The 18,652-nt window shown below is 41.1% G+C and overlaps 1 protein-coding gene across 1 annotated transcript in view; it reads right to left on the bottom strand.

The window, feature by feature from the left end:
- TYR (tyrosinase) overlaps positions 1–18,652 on the bottom strand; it is a 51,677-nt gene that overhangs the window by 964 nt on the left and 32,061 nt on the right. The window contains exon 4 of the mRNA XM_059824328.1: positions 8,553–8,734. Coding sequence (XP_059680311.1) covers positions 8,553–8,734 — 182 coding nt within the window. The remainder of the gene's footprint in view (positions 1–8,552; positions 8,735–18,652) is intronic.

Below are 18,652 nucleotides of genomic sequence, written 5' to 3'. Positions count from 1 at the left end.
CAGTTGCCTTATTGCTTTGTGGTATGAATGTGTGTGTCTGTGTCTCTGCTTTTCTCACTATGGCTTAATAAGTTATGAAAACCCTGCCATACAGGGCTCTCACTTGACAATAGAGGTTGGAAAGTTCACAGTGCACCCAACAACCTGTTGGCTTGAATTTGAGAAACGGGAATACCTGCTCCCTTGGGACAAGGAGGATTTGGAATCCACATCTTCCAGTTACTAGCTGTAATTACTATTATTATCTGTAATTACTAGCTATTAGGGAAAGAAAAGGGGACCCCTATGGAGGGAACCCCTATGGTGGTTTATTTTTAAATGGTGTTCATGCATCTGGACTGACTTAGATGTGCTCAACCACATTTAGTGTGCTATACCCCCACAAAGGCTATAAACATCTTCCTCCATCTTGCATTTTCACTGGTGCCCAGAAAAGTAATCCCATATATCTTCTTGGATCATGGTACTTCTGAGTGTATGCTGTTATGTGCACTGTGCTCTGAAAAGATGCTTTCGGTTTGCAGCACCCTTAAGGTTAAGCTATCCTTAGCACTTGACGTCTGAATCGCTTTCTGAGATGTAACTCCATTTTAGGCTGAGTTTAGGCAGAATATAGTTTGTTTGTCCCTACAACTCAGCTTCACTTTGGTGAATGTTTGGTTGCTATCTGTCTGGTCCTTGTTTTCCAGTTAATCCAACTTTGTATTCTGAGATTGTATTTGCAAGAGTCTGCATGTTCAGCCTTCTGCTTCTGACCTCATTAGACATATAAATGCTATATAACCCTAAGAATTACATCAAAATTAGGTTCTTGATGTTTCAGAGTGAACTCCACAAACCTCTGGGTATGAGGTACATTATCTCTTTAATCCTTCATTTCTCTTCTGTCAAATGAGGACAGTACCATTCACTGAATCCTTTGTATTGTGAATATCAATCAAATTTTCTGCAGGATTCAGCTGCTATAGTGATCAGCATCAAACTGTTGGAGGAAACATCTTCAGGACAACATTTTAAAAGTGTGCAATAAATCATACATTAGGCTACACACTGCTTAACTGAAAAAATGAAAATCAGAAGTAAAAAGGATTAGACATTGGGTTCTTTATGAATGCTGCCTATGCTGTGTAGTGAATGAGGTGGGGGTCTGGGGAAAAAATAGTGTGCAATTAAAGATAATACATACCTGTAGGGGTGAGGAGTGAATTATGGCCATATAGACAACTTTAATGCTGGCATTTCTTAGCTTTGTGTGCTTGACTTTGTAACTCCAATGTTTTTTAACCCAACACTTTTATGTTTGTATTGCAAATATGTCTGAATTAGAAACAATCTGGCTATTTAAACTGGAGTATGTATATGACAAAAGAAAATCGATATATAACAAGAACTCGATACTGTTTTAATGTTATGGAAAAAGAGAATTATCACAAAGTTCTCTTCCTTGCAGAAGTTATCTGGGATATGAGGGTTTTTCTAAGTGACATCTTAAATCCATACTTTGTCCTTGAACCATCTCCTCCATCAATATTAGTTGGAGGTCTGAGCTATCTTCTCCCTGGTAAAACATAACATGACTTTGAGATGATGAGATGTCACATTTCATGGCAGGCCCTTTCAGAATGGATTCATCTATTTTATTATATCCTGATAATCAGTCAAACACGCCCTTCTCCTGCTTTCAGCCTCGGTCTTTGTAGTTTCTGTAATCAGCTCAAAGCCAAAAGCCACCTCCTGGCATCTACTGCCTGTTCCTTTTTGCTGCACAAAAGGTGTTTGGCATCGCTATCATAAAGTTGTCATGGCAACTGTTGGGTGTCAGAGGATGGAGGTCCTCAGGACACCCTATAATCTGTTAACCTGTGACTGTAACACAACAGTAATCTATGACTGGACTGGCTGCCCAGCCAAAATCATGCAAACTAGGTTTTCAATTATTTCATTACCATAAATCTTCAATCTCTAACTGTGCAAGGCCCAAGAGTGCAGCAATGTGTTTGCTGTTGACTACCTGGGAAAAGTGTCAAGGGAATGGTGGTGGTGGGGACAACGCAAAACTGCTTTGTGGGAGACATTAGCCAACGCCAATTCCATTCCTATATATCAGTGCTTGGAGCCAAATGATAATCCTCCCTGGAAGCTGCCATGAACACCGATTAAAACTGCCCTTTCAGTCAATAGGTTCATGACAAAGCAAGAAGCAGCCAGGTTGGGCTTGTCCTTGATCTCTACCCTCCCATTAGTGACTAATACAAACAATATCTTCTCATCTTGCTCTTTCTGGTAGGAAAATAGCAGTGATTAACCTCAGCCACGGTCTTAGCATTCAACTTTTGACATACTCTTTCTTCTCAAAGAAGAGTGTTAGCTCTAGGTAGCAGCAACAAATAATTTCTTACTTTTAATACATCAGATCATTCTTTTTTAATGTAATTTTAAAATACCAAGCAGTCCATTTTGTGTGGGTTGCTGGATGTCATTGAGAGGGTAGGAATCCACAACAGTGTAATTTTAAGGTGAAACAATGTGTGTCTCTTATATTTAAGGTAATAATGTGGACTTTCCAAGATGATTGAAGAAACATGCTATGGCCAATCTATTGTTGGGCATCCTGAGATCTTCCTTTTGCAGTAATGTCAAACTACATTATTGATATCATGGATCCCAAGGATGAAAAAAACCCCTCAGTATTTAAACAAATTTTGAAAGAATATTTTTATATTTTAGATATTCCTTCTATGTAAACTAGAAGATGACAAAGTTTTTCCAGGGTTAATTCCACAAATCAGAAATGTCTGGCCAGTCAAGAAACAAACAAAGCAATTTTTCTATCATTTATCTATTGCCATATGCCCCACTGATATGTTGGCAGCCTTGCTGTCCCATTTTACATGCTTTTCTACCCCTAACACAGGTAGTTAATGGGCACCAGATTTTAAAGCAAACCTTGAAGCAGCACAAACATATTTTATTAGGTCCAGCTTGCAACTTTTTTCTTATCTTGGTGAGCAAGTTCTTTCTATTTGGTTTCTGCCATTTCTTGTGTGTGTATGATTCACTGATCATGTCCCTCTGGGTGACCAAAGGAAATACCAATGAGACTTCCACAATCAAAAACTAGGAAGATGAGCTGGGAGGGATTCAAGTTACTGACTCCCTCCGTCTGTCTTAAGGCAGGATCGCTTGTCTCTGCAGTGATGGAAAGTTCACAGCTCCCACTAACTTAATCAGGGTCTCCTCATTATTACAGCTTGGGAAGACTTTTGAAGAGTTGTTTTCTGACAACAATGAGAGAATCACAGAATCACAGAATCACTAAGGTTGGAAAAGACCTGTAAGATCATCAAGTCCAACCATAAAAATGGAAAATCTGGAGAAGACTGTCAGCCATAGTCTACTATCTTTGGACTGCAAGAGATGTCATGCAGTGGGTGATAGTGGGTTGTTTATGGTAGAACTACAGTATCTAATGGTGTAAACTCAAGCTGCTGCCTTCCAGTTCTGCCTTCAGCCCAAGGTGGGTAAATCAGGAAACTATGATCCACCCTTCATCATGTGGCTGTCTCCGAAAACAGTGAGAATCAGATCAGTTCTGTGTGGCTCACAGCACCTTTATAATTCATTTTTCAGTGCTGAAGTTGGTTAGAGTTTTCTTCCCCCATTACTTCTGCATGGTAACATTGCTGTGGAGTCCCGCCCACCCGCTGGCAATGATGGCACATCCACAGAGTGGATTGCTGGCAAAAATTAATTACTTTGGAATACCGAGAGGAGATAAATCAAATATTACTGGGTGTATTCATAGAGCAATACTGTTTACTTTTTGTTTGACAACCTCAGTTAACACTTGCACTTCATAACCTCTCCTTCACAGTTTGCTTGTATTAAAAAAAGGTGAGATCTAGCTATAGGATACCTGATATCACCACACTATACGCTACTAGAGTATTAATAACTCACCGAAAGATAGTTTCCTACCCCTAAATGGCTCCCAGGAAAAAGAAAAAAACCACCAGGTTTTAAAATCCGTATTTCTGTTTCTCCATTAAGCATCATTATATAACCATCAAAATATCTGCTCATACTCTTTTTCTGAGGAATATAGTTTTGCATCCTGTTTCCTTTGGCTCTCTCCTTCTGTTTTAATTAACCTTAATCTACACCTCCTTATCTCTGCCTGAAGAAAACCAGGGGCCAAAATGCTCTCTTCTCATCTTTTATTTAATTCAGAAATGTAAACCACTTCGCAAGCCAGCATTTCTCAAGTATTGTCACCTTTAATTGGTTTCGATTGTCCTGACATCCACATTTTATTGTGCATGTCACTATTTTATTGTAGGCTCTTACGTGCATAACATCAGCCTTTCACATTGTGGCCAGCAGCAGAGTCCCTCCGCGGTGGTACCATAGTTGCCAGATGCCACATTTTCTACTCACGTGGATGTGATTTTGCAACCAAACAGCTGAAGAGCCAGAAATAGAAATGATCTGCAGTCAGACTCTGGATCTGAGCTCTCCTTCTGCAACACAACCCTGAGCAACCTGGCCTTCTACGTTGTAACCACAATGCTCTTATCCCTTGCTTTGCCCTGAGTGTCAAAGATCCTTGGTTAAGGTGTCCAAAAATTGCAACTGACGGTTAGATTCCTGAGTTTATAATTGAGTAGCTGTCTGCTTTTCAAAAAAAAAATATGAATCACATGGCTACACACATAGTGGTCATCAAATTGTTCCTACTGAGAGAGGGAGATTTGCTGGGGAAAAGTCAAGGCTGTGCCTATGGATTTGTCTGTTCCTATTTCTGGAAGAAAAAAAAAATAGAAAAGACTTAGTCCAGGCCCTGAAATGTAAGTGCTTGGAATAGCTCTTGCCATAGAAAATTGTTTTGACAGCTATTGCTAGGTGGTGCCATTAGTCTTCCAAATATTTTTTATTGATACTTACAAATGTTCATTTTCAGTAAGCCATGCCGGTTGTGTTAGTTTTACAGTTCACGAGTCTCATGTCAAGGCAAGCTGGGTGTCTGCTCCAGTTTCTGCTCAGATCAGCTGCCCAGTAACTAGACTCTGACATGTGCCCTTGTGCCCTTGGGGCCAAGAAGGCCAATGGCATCCTGGGGTGCATCCAGAGGAGTGTGGCAAGCAGGTCGAGGGAGGTTATCCTCCCCCTCTACTCTGCCCTGGGGAGGCTGCATCTGGAGGACTGTGTCCAGTTCTGGGCTCCCCAGTTCAAGAAGGACAGGGAGCTGCTGGAGAGGGTACAGCAAAGGGCTGCAAAGATGATTAGGGGACTGGAACATCTTTCTTATGAGGACTTGTGCCTTTTGAGTCTGGAGAAGAGAAGACTGAGGGGGGATCTTATGAATGCTTATAAGTACTGAAGGGGTGGGTGCCAGGAGGATAGGGCCAGTCTTTTTTCAGTGGTGCCCAGTGACAGGACAAGAGGTAACGGGCACAAACTTGGTCATAGGAAGTTCCATCTAAACATGAGGAGGAAGTTTCCCTTGAGGGTGGCAGAGCACTGGAACAGGCTGCCCAGAGAGGTTGTGGAGTCTCCTTCTCTGGAAATATTCCAAACTCACCTGGACGCATTCCTGTGCAATCTGCTCTAGGTGAACCTGCTCTGGTGGGGGGTTGGCCTGGATGATCTCCGGAGGTCCCTTCCAACCCCTGTCATTCTGTGATTCTGTGATTCTGTGATTCTGTGACGTGTCTTTGATTCCTGAGGGGTGGATTTTCACACACATTGTTTGTGACCACTTCTGTTTCAGGGCAGTCATACGTATAAAAATAAATGAAGCTGCAATTAAAATAACCACATCCTGTCACACACTGATTTGCTTTTCAGTGGAAAGCAGAGCTCCAGGCATCAGCTTTTCCTCTAGGGAAGAGCAACAATATAATTTAGTATTAAAATGCCATTTTGTCATTGGATTCTCTCCAAGTTTTATTTCTTGTAACCAACCTCATCACGCTCCGTGTCGTTCTGCTTCATCTCTACCCAGTCGCTGGTGCCGTAACTCAGAACTGCTGCCCTTGCTGCTTTCCTCCAGCTACTTCCTTTAAAAGCAAACAAGACCTGGCTTGTGGGCTTATCCCTAACTCAGTCCTGTCCTCTTCCTCTGCCTTTCCTCTTTCTCCTCATTTGGAAGATCTGCAGAAACACTGCCTCTTCTCAACTGCCCAGATCTTCACTGCTAAGATTTTTTTTCCTTTGTAACTTTTTCCTATTTATCTAGTAACTCCGGGGTGCCAGTCACAGACTTTCTCTCCCTTGAGTACACAGGAGCCTTCAGGGCGGGTTGGCAGGCTTTCCTGCTTCGGCTCCTCTACCAATAATTTCCTGTTTACACCTATCATAGAATCATAGAATGGTTTGGGTTGGAAGGGACATTTAAAGATCATCTAGTCCTATGTTCCTCTGAACAAGAATCCAGCATTCCTATCTGGAGAAAAGTCTGGGTTTAAACACTAGAATACTGAGAAAAGTCTGTATCTGCATTTTGAGATTCCAGCCGTTTTCCATTTGTAACTAGTTCTTCCCTTCGGATAAGAAACAGCTTAAGCTCTCTTCCTCTGGGTGAGATTAACAAGGGGTTGAGTGACATCTGAGGATTATCTGGGCTTTCTAAACGAGGTTGAATTTCAGTCTTTGTGTTGATCTTTCAAAATAATTAAGGAACTACTTTCCTTACCTCTGTGTTAAGAACATGGGCAGAATTTAGTAAGAATTTCATTTTCTGAGGAATCATGTGCTCCCTTGAGAACAGGGAAGAGACCAGGGGGCAACAGAAGTGAATTGTTAATGGTAAATAGTTTACCATTTGTTTCCTTTTGCAGTACCAAATCAGGACTTGGTATTTCTGAAAGTGATGGTATTTGGCACATTTTAGCGACACAATGCTAGGAATAATGTGGTTTTAGGAAACTGGTGGCTTTAATTAAAAATATGTATAAATATTTCTGTTCTTGATCAGGAATGAAATTATGGCAACATGAACAAAAAGGCAAAAATACTACTAATAAGACCAAAATAATAATTTTGAGGTTATATTTGAAGCATTTATTAGATTATTTTCTGTCTGAATACTTGGGGTTGACCAAATTGTTTATGGCATGTTAGGAGAAATACTGACTTCTGTCCCTGGGTTGTAGTACTAAAACAGCCTTAACAATTATACAGGAGAGCTGCAGATTCCTTTTGTTACACACAAAATAGTCAAAACCACATTTTCTGGATGACTGTGAGTCAAGCTACATTTTACTTGAGAAGAGAACGAACAAGCTAAATGCATGATTGGACAGTTTATCAAGTATGCAGAAACCATACACCCTCCATTAGTAAGCAAACTCTGTCAAAAAAGCAGGGATGCCCTGAGAATTGATATTGTTTTGATAAAGACAAAAAGCGAGTTATGAGAATGCTAGCATCGCTAAAATGTCCCTGGTGCTTTTGCTATAGTTATTGGACTTTCAGCTCTTAATTGCCTTTTAAATGAAAAAACTTGTTCACAGAATGTTTTCTGCCTCAAACAGAAAAAGCAAACATGCCCAGTTACACCTACTTGTTCAGTGGCCAATGCTTTGCAAGGATAACTGCATCCCACACCTCGGGTAGCTTTTGGAAGTGTCGAACATAAGAAATGTGTCTGGTCATTCCAATGGCCCAGTTTTATAAAGGATTAGGCCAAAGTATCTGAGCAATTCTCAGTTCCAGGCAACATTTTATCTTTAACAGAATTTAACCCTTCCCTTAAACATAAGGAAACCAGTACTACTCAAGTGAAACTATGAGGTCCACTACTATGAGCACGAGACCTGCTCTTCCTGAGGTTCCCCATCAGCTACAGCCCCAAGGACCTCTGTCCTCACTGTGCCTGAGGATGGCCAAGATAGTCAAGTCAAAACTACCTCTGAACAGCAATACAAGTCAAAACCATCACTAAACAGTGCAAAATTCATTTGATTAAATTAAATGAGCATTATGAATGATTAAGTTGTGTTTCTATAAATAATCATAGGGCAAGCACAAAGTCAATGGATCACTGTTTTCAGTGCTGAACAGACCTTGTGTTAGTCTTTGGTGCCACGATGAATTTTACTCTGAGTATTTAAGGGATCAGATTACATTTTTAAACCGGGAAGAGAGCTTTGGTTCTGCCCTCCTTTAAACCATGTCCAGAAATTGGAAAATCCCACTGGTTCCTATTTGTATTGCACTGTAACAGCTGAGCTGAGCAAATGGCAGACCCAAAATCCAGCACTTTTTCTCACCAGTTTTGATGATGAGCTGACCATTTGGGTCAGATTCTGCTCTTAATAGGCTAGGATACATAGGATTGATGTCAGTGACTGATTTTTGGTTGGAACTTTTCTAATGGTATCATGTTGATTCTACATCAGACCAGAAATGTGAAAATGAGCAGGTACAATTTGGGACTATATTCAGGGAAAAATCTGGAATAGAAGGATTTTTTAATATCGTCTCATTTTACAGACATATTCCAGGTTACAGGCAACAAATTTGACATTCACCCAAAATAGTAACGTTACCTGGATCTTGCAGATACTCATAGTCATACCCCAGCTCTCTTGAGGGTTTAAAAAACTCTCCATTTCTGTAAAGAGGGATAAAGGGGACCATGTAATTTTCTCGATTGTGCCCAATGGGTGCGTTGGCTGCTGGGTAAACTTCTAGCATGGGCCTGTGTCTTCTTAACCATCGCTCAAAAATGCTGTAGAAGAAAAAGCATGTCAATTAATGGTGGAGATCAGCAGAAATTTTCTTCCTGAAGATTAAAAAAAAGTGTTGATGCTTTTTTTTGTGAACCCTGGGGACAGAGTGGCATGCAATGACTTGTGTTCATGTGCGTGTAATGCTTTCCAAATCATTTGGGGTTAGCTACTTCAGTGTTGAGTTCCTATGCAAGCCTACAAAAAGCAAAGGCCTGCAGTGCTGCAGAGAGGCTGAATAAGCCTTTAAATTCCATAAATGCAATTCACTGTTGCACTGTGACCTGAGTGCAATTTCTGCTCAGGAATTCACATGGTTGTGAAGGATAGAGAGAATAGGATTAAAGACCTCAGTCCTTCCTCCTCACCCTCAGAAACATTTATGGCTGGTTGTGAATGGTCTTGTTGCTAGCTGCTGAGTCCTGTTCCCCTTCCTCTACTTTGTTACCAAGGTTTTTCATGCCTGCATTAAAGTATGGCTACACCATGGTTGGTTTGACATCATGAAGGAAAACATCTGGGAAGAAGGGATAAGCTATGAGTCAAAAAACTTGATAAAGCAGGTCAGTCTTTCTCCAGCCATAGCTTCTTCACTGACCTTGGTGTCTGCATAGTTGTTTTACGTAGCTGTTTTACACTCCTTCCTCCCAGCTGCTGTTGCACAGCTTTTTTTACCCTTTCTTAAATATGTTATCACAGAGGCGCTACCACCATCACTGATTGGCTCAGCCTTGGCCAGTGGCTGGTCCATCTTGAAGGCAGCTGGCTTTGGTTCCATCCAACATGGGAGCAGATTCTGGCATCTTCTCACAGAAGCCACCCCTGTAGCCCCCTTGCTACCAAAACCTTGCCATGCCAACTCAATACAAGCTGTTACCTATACCTCTGACCTCAGCTGTTCCTTTCCATTTTTCTCTGCCAAAGTTTCTCCCATTAGCTGTCTGTCAGCACAGGGCTGTATGTCTATTCTTTAACTTGGAGGCAGCTTAAAGGCTGCAGTATGGGAAGAGTTTGTATTGGCATTTTCAAGTCAACCACTGGATGTGTTTGGAAAGCAAAATTAAGAACCCTCCAAAACATTCTCAATTCTCCTCTGTGTCTGAGCTTTTTCTGCTCAATTCTTCACTTTGTTTCAATCCTCAAATCCTTTCCCTGATCCCCTGCTGTTTACACGGTGACCTTGGCTTGTCAGCAGACACCTGGATGGTTGGAATAGGGGAGTTGGCAAGATGTTGCAAGGGGAGCAGATGCAGGTATATTATACATGAAGAAGGGGGACCCTGTGCTCGATCAGAAGATGTTAGTAGGAGGGGATTATCAGCATCAAGCTCAGGGAGGGATCACTGAATTCATTTATCAGTTACGAGGGGTGGAAATGGTCTAGAGAGACCTGTAGATTGTACTTTAATTGAGATCTTGGCTCAACAGTTGCTGCTCCCTGACACTGGCCACTGGCTGGAGGACACAGATTTTCCCCCCTCTTATAATTATTAACTAGCTGTTCAGGGACTCAAGTAGTCTCAGAAACAGTGACCCAAATGCAAGAGCTCAGCAGTATCAGGATCTCTGTAGAGCATCCAGGGATTCTGCCGGTACATTTTTACCTCCTGTCTTTGGGCAGAAATGTTGAGAAACACTCCGCTTACCCCACCAAATTAAAGCCCTCTCACACTCATCAAAACAGAGGTAGGGCCAAAGCCTTGGTTCTTTTTTTAGGATCAAAAGATTTAATAGATGACAACATCACTATGTTCATACATCTTGTCAACCCTTAACAATGCAGGTATTAATCTTGATTAAAATCTTCATTTGTGGCTCTCTTCTTCAGTTTAGTTCATCAGCTCCATCTAGAAAAACTCTTGTCAGAATAATAATGTTCAGCTGAATCTCTCAGATGGATAAATTTAAACAATGATATCAAGGCTTCAGCTACAGTTATCGCAAGAAAGTTTGAACAGAAACTGTAATCAGATTACATCTTTGGAGAACAGCATAGAGAAATTCAGTAATCATTAAAAAAAGCATAGAATATAAAGTAAACCAGGACATTAGTTTAGCTTGAGGGGAGCAGGGGTGCGTGTTGGACTTCAGTCCTTTCCCTGCCTGGCTTTTACTTGTGTCTTGGGCAAGGTACCCCTGTCGGGAGTTTCCCGAAGATGTCGGGAGTTTCCCGATGCCAGGAGTTGACCGATGGTTCGCGGCTGAAGGAACAGATGAATCCGACTCAATAAGAGTGATAAAGCATAGTCCACTTTATTATTCAAGCAACACATATTTATACCGTTAGACCTAATACGTGCCTACTTGTTAGATCCTAATTGGCTGAGCCTAAAAGTTACGTCTACTTGCAGTTTGAGCAGCTGTATAACTCCCTTTTACTTTGATCATAACTACTTGTTATCTACATCCTCATTTCTCAAGGACGCCCAGCCCTTATTTATTGCTTCGCTTGTAATTTTCCACAGGCCTGTCTTTGTCTCTCTCAGAACAAGCTCTGATCCATCAGCTGCACAGGACCACCCCAGGGGCCCGCATCCTGCCCTGCACAGGACCACCCCAGGGGCCCGCATCCTGCCTTCCCACATACCCCGACTATCAGTGCCTTGTTTTCCTAGCAATTGTAGGTGGGAGCTGACATAGCTCTTCTCTGAAGCACAAAGCTGTTAGAGGTACAGAGATACTTCGTTTATGGGAACATGGTAATATTTTAAGAAGGTAGAGATAGAACTTGGATCAAGTTTTCAAAGTCTGGTCCAAATTTTGGATGCTCAATCTGAGGTACTTCTTGGGGTTTAATTTTTACAAAACACTGAGCAGCCACATTCTGAATATCTGGAGGGCTGATGAGCACACGGTTCAGAGCTAGAAGTCATCACTCACCTGAAAGAGCTTCATATGGCATGCCCTGAAATGCAGCATCCTCTCTGGATGACTTAAATGTTGCAGTTTCATAAGCAGTTTCAAGAAGAATCCTTAGGCCAGTAAACTTTCAAACAGAATGCAAATGCAAAGCATTTCCATGGAAATGAATATATGTACTTTTGGATTCCTTCATTTGCAGTGTGATTCCCACGTTAGATATCAAGTTTTTCTTAGCAGTAGCAGCAGCATTGAATTGTCTGCCCTTGCAGCTGAACCTTAGATGTAGACGCAACTGTATGCCTCTAATTACTGATATGATGAGTTGTGCTGATGCACAAGATACGTTGCCCAATTCATAAAGCTGACCAGCATTTACTGAAAAATATTTCATCTAACATATCTTTATGCCACTAGATATCTCAGAAACATCCGTTAGGGTTTTAAGAGTCACACTTTCCATTACTCCCTTTAGAATAGCTGGCCCTGTGCATTCAGTTGGCTTTTTTTTTTTTTTTTTTTGGACACTTTGAAAGAATAGGATCATATTCTGCTTGCTAATAAAGCAATTGGGTGAAGTTGCATTTTTTCTTTCCACTTAAAGGCTTGTTCCCAGCTTGTTCAGTAAGATGGGCTCACAACACTCATTTTTCCTTGGCAAGATAATGCATGATGCTCTGTATTTTCATGAGGATCTTTATGTTTTTCTTCTTTTGCCTGAGAAAACTGGCAGATTTAATATGTCAGTAGTGTTTTTCACATTCTCACGTGTTTGTATTTCTCCTTTTAAAAGGGAGGCACTGCCATTTCCCTGCCTTGCTCATATTTTGTAAGAAAAGTTATGAAAGATGGAACCTTATCCTTGCCTTTTAAGAAAGGTTTCCCAGCTGAGTGGAAAAAGAAATCTCCCAATTGCATCCAGCTGGGGAGAAAATCCATGGAGAGGGTACAACTTAAGCTATATCTCGGTTGTGAAGTACAACTAGTTCTTGTTGGACACCATGAGCCATTTCATATCAGAGAGTTACATTTTATGACTCCCCAACTGAGTCTGTTAACTCCCTTCATACATTTTTAAGGAAAACTGATATCCTGAAGTAGCCTATGGCTTTTGCTATCAGCCAGGTAGTGACATTGGCACAATGCCCCTACCCTCAGGGACTTGTCTTAGTTGAAAAGACTTGGACCAAAAAAACCAAAAGTATATCTTCAGAAAATAATCACACTGTCGTTTGTTTCAGAGTACTGGAACCACTGAATTGCACGTTGTAGGATACTTTTTTCCTCAAACAAGGTGCTTTCTCAATCCCTGACTACGTTTAAGGCAGTTAGCATCAAATGTGCTCTCATTCATGCAGTGCTATCCTTTTTGTAAGCAAAGAGAACACATCTGAACAGGTATGATGGATCACCTGACAATTCATTCATGTGCCTTGGCCTACAGAAATGGTTGCTTTATCCGATAACGGGCATGTGGTTTCCGTGACAGAGAGAAATCAGTACTTGCATCATCAGATGTTGATCCACTTACTGCTGATAGAAGATTTTCTTTTCTTCCCTTAAAAGCAGCCATGTTGTAAGCGATTCCCTTTTAGTACCTTGAAATTATATACCTGTTTTTTGTGCTTTGCTCCATACCTGCAAACTTGGAAGAGCTTAGGGTTGCAGAATTAAAGCTACATGCAGAGAGACAAAATGCTAATGCAATTAACTGGTCCCTTCATGGAGTGACAAAGTTCCTGGTAGAAAAGCCAGGATTGCAGCAGAACAGCAGACCTGAACTCCCTGGAATTGTTGATTGTCTTGGTAAACCACTGCTATTATGTTCTCTTCATATGAACCTCTGCATTCTCCCCTGGCCCTGAGAGCTTAACAAAGCAGAACTATGAATTAAATGACAACCGAAGGGTCATTTTGCTTCACTTTGCCTCCCTTTCTTGACTTAATAAGACTAAAGGTAACAAAAAGACATCTAAAGAATCAGATTAGGGCTCTGTGATATCCAATCTCCATATTTCTTCTGTGCAAAATGTACTGGGCAGAAGTTCAGTGAGAGAGAAATCTGTCTGACTCCTACAGCAGTCTGGTTGGTTACTTTCTTTCTCAGCGTGTAGACAAAGAGGGCAAGTAGATAATAACTTATTTGTATAGGTAGGAGTGATATTTTCCAGAGATGGAGAATTTTTTAGCATTGCAATCCCAGCTAGACCGGCGTTATTTGGGAGATGTTGGCAATGCTGAAGAGAGCAGATGGGATGTGAGCGTGGTGGGGAAGACAAGGCGGGATAAAGAAAAGAAAAGAGCTAATCAAAACTCATTGGGAATTTTATTCAGGGAATGGAAATAGGGAGAACCCAATCTGGGATGTAGCAGGAATAAAACATAAATCCTCCATCGTGACAACTCTTACCTAGAAGGGGCATGGGTAATCAGGACTTAAGAAATAAAAATTTAAAATCTGGAAATGAACTAAATGAAATGGAGATCAGTCTCCTGATAGTCCTAATGCCCTTTGTATATCTTCAGCTGCAGCCAAAAGTGACTTGGAAGAGGTAGCTGTTATCTAAAGGCCTTGGGCAGATTAAAAATAATTTTATCTATATTAGAGCAAAGACTGTTTCTGTCTGGAAGGCTTCTTCCTTTGCTTGAAGAAATCAAAGTGCCCGAAGTGCATGTCCCAAAGAAGAGGCTAAGGAACCGAAAGAGATAGGAGAATAATTTGAATTTTTAAAGATGTCCTGTCTCGCATTTAGAGCTCGAAGAGGCTCAGTCTCTCTATATTGCACTTCCAAAGTAGAAATTATTTTGTAGTGGGTGTATTATAAAGTAAATATTGAAGTGTTTAGAATTACTAGATTGTGGTGATCAACAGTCTATACAAAGATTATTTTTGTGGTAAGAAACAGAATTTTAATATTGTATAATGGGTTGTATTTAGGCAAATTTAGGCTAGAATAAGGCTCATTGTTTGTATTTAAACATTGGAAAAACTGATCTAGGGACATCATAAATTCACTATCACTTAAACCCTCTGATTCTGCCAGAAGCCGCATGTTTGATGCAGAAATATCTAAGGGGGGTTTTCTCGTCAGAAGGATTCCCAAAAAGTCATGAAGGCAAAGAATATTCTTCCTGCATATTAGAGAAATTTTAGAAAGTGTTGGAGGCTCCATTTTACTTTAGAGAAAATAGGCACAAAGTAAAAATGACTTGCCTGAGTTCACACCTGACATGCTGCAGAGGAGTGGGACCTCAACTATGAGGCCACTTTGTGCCTACCAGGCTATGATAACTCTTGCAGTCAGGTTATACCATTGGAAAGCATGGACTGTCAATTTTATTTAAGTTTTTTTGCTATATATCCGTATACAGATCTCTCTTAGCTGTTAATGAGCTTAACACTTGTGTGTACCAGCACTGAAAGGTCTAAAGAGCTGGTATGCAGTAAAAAGTAATAAAGACTCCCACCTGGTATGTTGATGCTCTGGTAGTTTAAATTTTCATTCAAGGGAAATATACTTTGCTTTCAAGAAGAGTTTTATTGTGGTAAGGTGCTTTTACAGAGAAAATTAAAACCATCTATAAAAGACATGGATATATCACTTCCATTTAATTGCATATAAATAGACCAGAATATTTCCCTTGTTCTGCTCCATACATACCAGATTATACAAAGTGAAATGAAATGAGCCTTGGTGGAAAATTAATTTGAAAAAAAAAAATGGTTTAAAGAGTGGGGGAAAAATAAGATTGATTTGAGGATGATTAAAAAAAGGCCACCAATATATATTTCTGAATTCGTATTATTCTATGAATAATATATGCAATGGGATTATAGCTAATGAAAGGATGAGTCAAGAAATAAATGGGTTTATGTTGCCAGTGGGAAATATCAAGCAGAGTATAAAAGCACTGCTGCATATAGGCTAGATAACTTCATACTGTTCCAGATAGTGTTGTGTGCTCTGAAAAAAGATGCTGCTCACAAGAAAGAAATCTTAAAACCTAGAAAAAGTAGAGTAAAACAATTAAAGTAGGCATTTTCTTTATCGTTTTGAAAAGCGTCTTTCCTAAAAGCCATTTCCCAACAGCATGCCTCCACAGTTGTAATCAGAGCTACACTTGACCGATCGCAGTGTAGGAAGAGAAAGCAGACCTTAAATATCTGTTATTAAAGATTTCCTTGTGTTGAACTACCGCAGAGACACTGACACATAGTGTAAACCCAACTGGCCCTTCAGGAAGAGTTTCTAGGAGAAGTTTAATCCAGTGTGTTTTACCTTGCAACTAAGGACAGATGGAGAGAGGGAAAGAGGGAAGAAGAGGGTTCGGTGCCTCTATATGAATTCCTCTGCCACGCAGCCAGGAACATGTGTGACACTGCAGATGTCCCGAGTGGGAAGACTACAGTCCCCTTATGGTGAAGGTTCATGGTCACTCTAAGTCCATACCACTACAGAGGACACAGTCCTGCTTTCTTCCTACCTTCTTGTCCTCACTTTCCTTGTAAGCATTTCCACAATCATGCTATAACCAGGATTAAGGAACTGATTTGGTTTAAAACCAAACACCTCATTTGTTTTTATCTGTTCTGGAATAGCTGAGGTGAGATAAAATCACAGACCTGATTCATCATGCTTTGGCATGATGGCCTGTATCAGCACAAGGGAGGAGCAGAGGTGAGCACCTCCAGGTAGCACTAATTGGTGAGCAGGACTGTTTCTTCTTCTTATCTTACGTGCCAGGTTAAGCTGACTTAAAGAAACAGTGAAACTGTGCCCTTTGTTTCTCAGGAGCCTGCTAAATCTATACTTCAGCTAAGCTCACACACAGACAGTACTAACAGTTCAGCTGCTAGGTGGCAACTTTGTAAGCCACTAATAACTTCATCACATTAAAATATGAAGCCATGTCACTAGTCGTGCCAGATTTGAAACAGACTTTCATTCCCTCATCTACAGTTGTGAGACTGAGGCTAGGTCAGGCTGACTATGGCAGAAGGAAGGCATAACGTTGTTGCTTAGAGTTGATTTATACAATTTATTTCAGTATCATGAGATCTGACATTCTGTAAAAGAAATCTGGCAAGCAACATGTATTTGCATTTGGAAAGAAAGGGAAAAGGAAACAAATTGAGGAAAGCTGAAATGCCAGTCCAAGGACTGTGATTACACAGTAGTCATCACTTTAAAAGTTGGCACCAGTCAGCTGACATTACAAAGTCACCTCAGGTAATTCCCATCCCAAGCATTTGGGAGAAACATTGGTGCTTCAGTCCTGGAAGAGCTGCTAATGCTGAGGTTGTAAAGTCAAGGCACTGTACTGTTTGCCAATGTATGCGGTTATATTGCAGTGTCATTTTTTTCTTTTTGTTTTAAGTTGGCTAAAGATACTACAGGGACTCTCAGGCAGATTGTAAACAAATTGCACTGGTCATAATGCAAGTGTCTGATTAAAAATTAAGATGCTGTCCTCAATTATTGTGAGAAATCCATCCAAGGCCTCTGAGGCTATGTCTCTGCCACTGTTGAATCAGTGCTGAGGACTGCCCTGGGTTACAGTGCTTGCTCTGTGTCCAGTCCCGGATGCTGGGGAACATCCAGACTTCCACCATCACTTCCAAGCTGCAGCATGCGGCAAGCGCCCTTGAGCACAACGCCTCTTCCACAAACCCTTGCAGTACCGCTCTCGAGTTACTTCTACGCCAGTCCCTGGACCAGCTGCTGGAGAGACCTGCTTGTGCATGTGTGTGTCTGCCTGTGGGTGAGGCAACCAGGACACCAGGGGATCCAGGGGCGGTTACTGGGTAGACTGGGTATCTAAGACCAGTTGTGCAGGGATCCAGACTGTATGTGTGTATATATATACACATCTATATATATTTTCCCATAACAGGCTTTCATCTTGGTCAGCCAAAGAGGGCAAGAGGATGAGATTGTTGGTGCTGTTGGAATTTGTGTGAGTGCTGTATTTCTTGTGTTGACCTGTGTAGCTGGTCAAGCACATATGCATATAGCATATACATATATATATAACTATTGTGTGTATGTGTGCCTATTGGGAATACATGCTCAGCCTCACTACTGGCTGGACCCAAGAACACGGAGCTGTGGCAGCCATATCACTATTGGGCTACTAGATTTGTCAACCCTTAACACTTTAAACACAGACTTGTAGAAAACAGACAAAAAAGAATGTTTTACCCCAGTGGACCTGTTCCCTCATATAATGTTGTGCTTCTGATTTTTTTCTTGGAGCATATATTCCCATGTAGATCAATTATATGTCTCTGAAATATGAATATTAATTTTTAGGAAAGGTTTGGCCTACTTTGTTGTTTCCCTTTAGTCCACCTTCTGAACCAAAAGGTTGTTTGTTTTTGTGGACCACAGTGAACTAGACCACTCTCAACACTGACGGGCAACGTGCAGATGACATCAATCCCCTTACTCATTCAGCCAGATTGATGTTGGCTGCGAGCTGCCTCCGAAAGGACTGTTCTCTGGATGAGGTATAATAATGTGCACCATGCTGACATCTTCCCACCCTTTACAAAGTACCAGCAGAGCTGGGGAGCCATGCGACGCCTGAGGATCTTGGCACTGCTCTGCTTCACCATCCCACTACAAGCATCTGTACTTCCTTCCATCTCCTTTGTTCTCATTTATGGCACTGCACAAACTGGGTGCTTGGAAAGTGTCAGATAAAGGAAACAAGAGGAAGGGAGACGGTAAAGGTATAGTCCCACACAACCAATCCCAGCTAAGAGACCACCAATGCCACTTTCTTTGCCCATGTCCTACTTTGTTGAAAGCTTCAAGGTTACTGCAGCTGCTGTGGTTATGAGATATTTTTGATATTCCCTCCACTAATGTGATTTAGAGCAGTTTTTACCCTTTATCTTTAAAATGCCCTCAGCACCTCTGTAGGATTAGGGGAAGAGAAAGGGTCTTCAGCCTTTCCAGCTGAAACAGTTCCTCTTTATGTCAAAAAAATTAACTATCTATGGCCATTTGGAGAAGATGCAGTTGGATCTCTCATTGCTACTTAGCATGCTCATT

The sequence above is a fragment of the Gavia stellata genome, chromosome 1 (assembly GCF_030936135.1).
Source record: "Gavia stellata isolate bGavSte3 chromosome 1, bGavSte3.hap2, whole genome shotgun sequence".
NCBI classification, from domain to species: Eukaryota; Metazoa; Chordata; class Aves; order Gaviiformes; family Gaviidae; genus Gavia; species Gavia stellata.
Note: the sequence above shows the minus strand (reverse complement) of the source record. Positions and strands in the feature narration are given on the sequence as shown.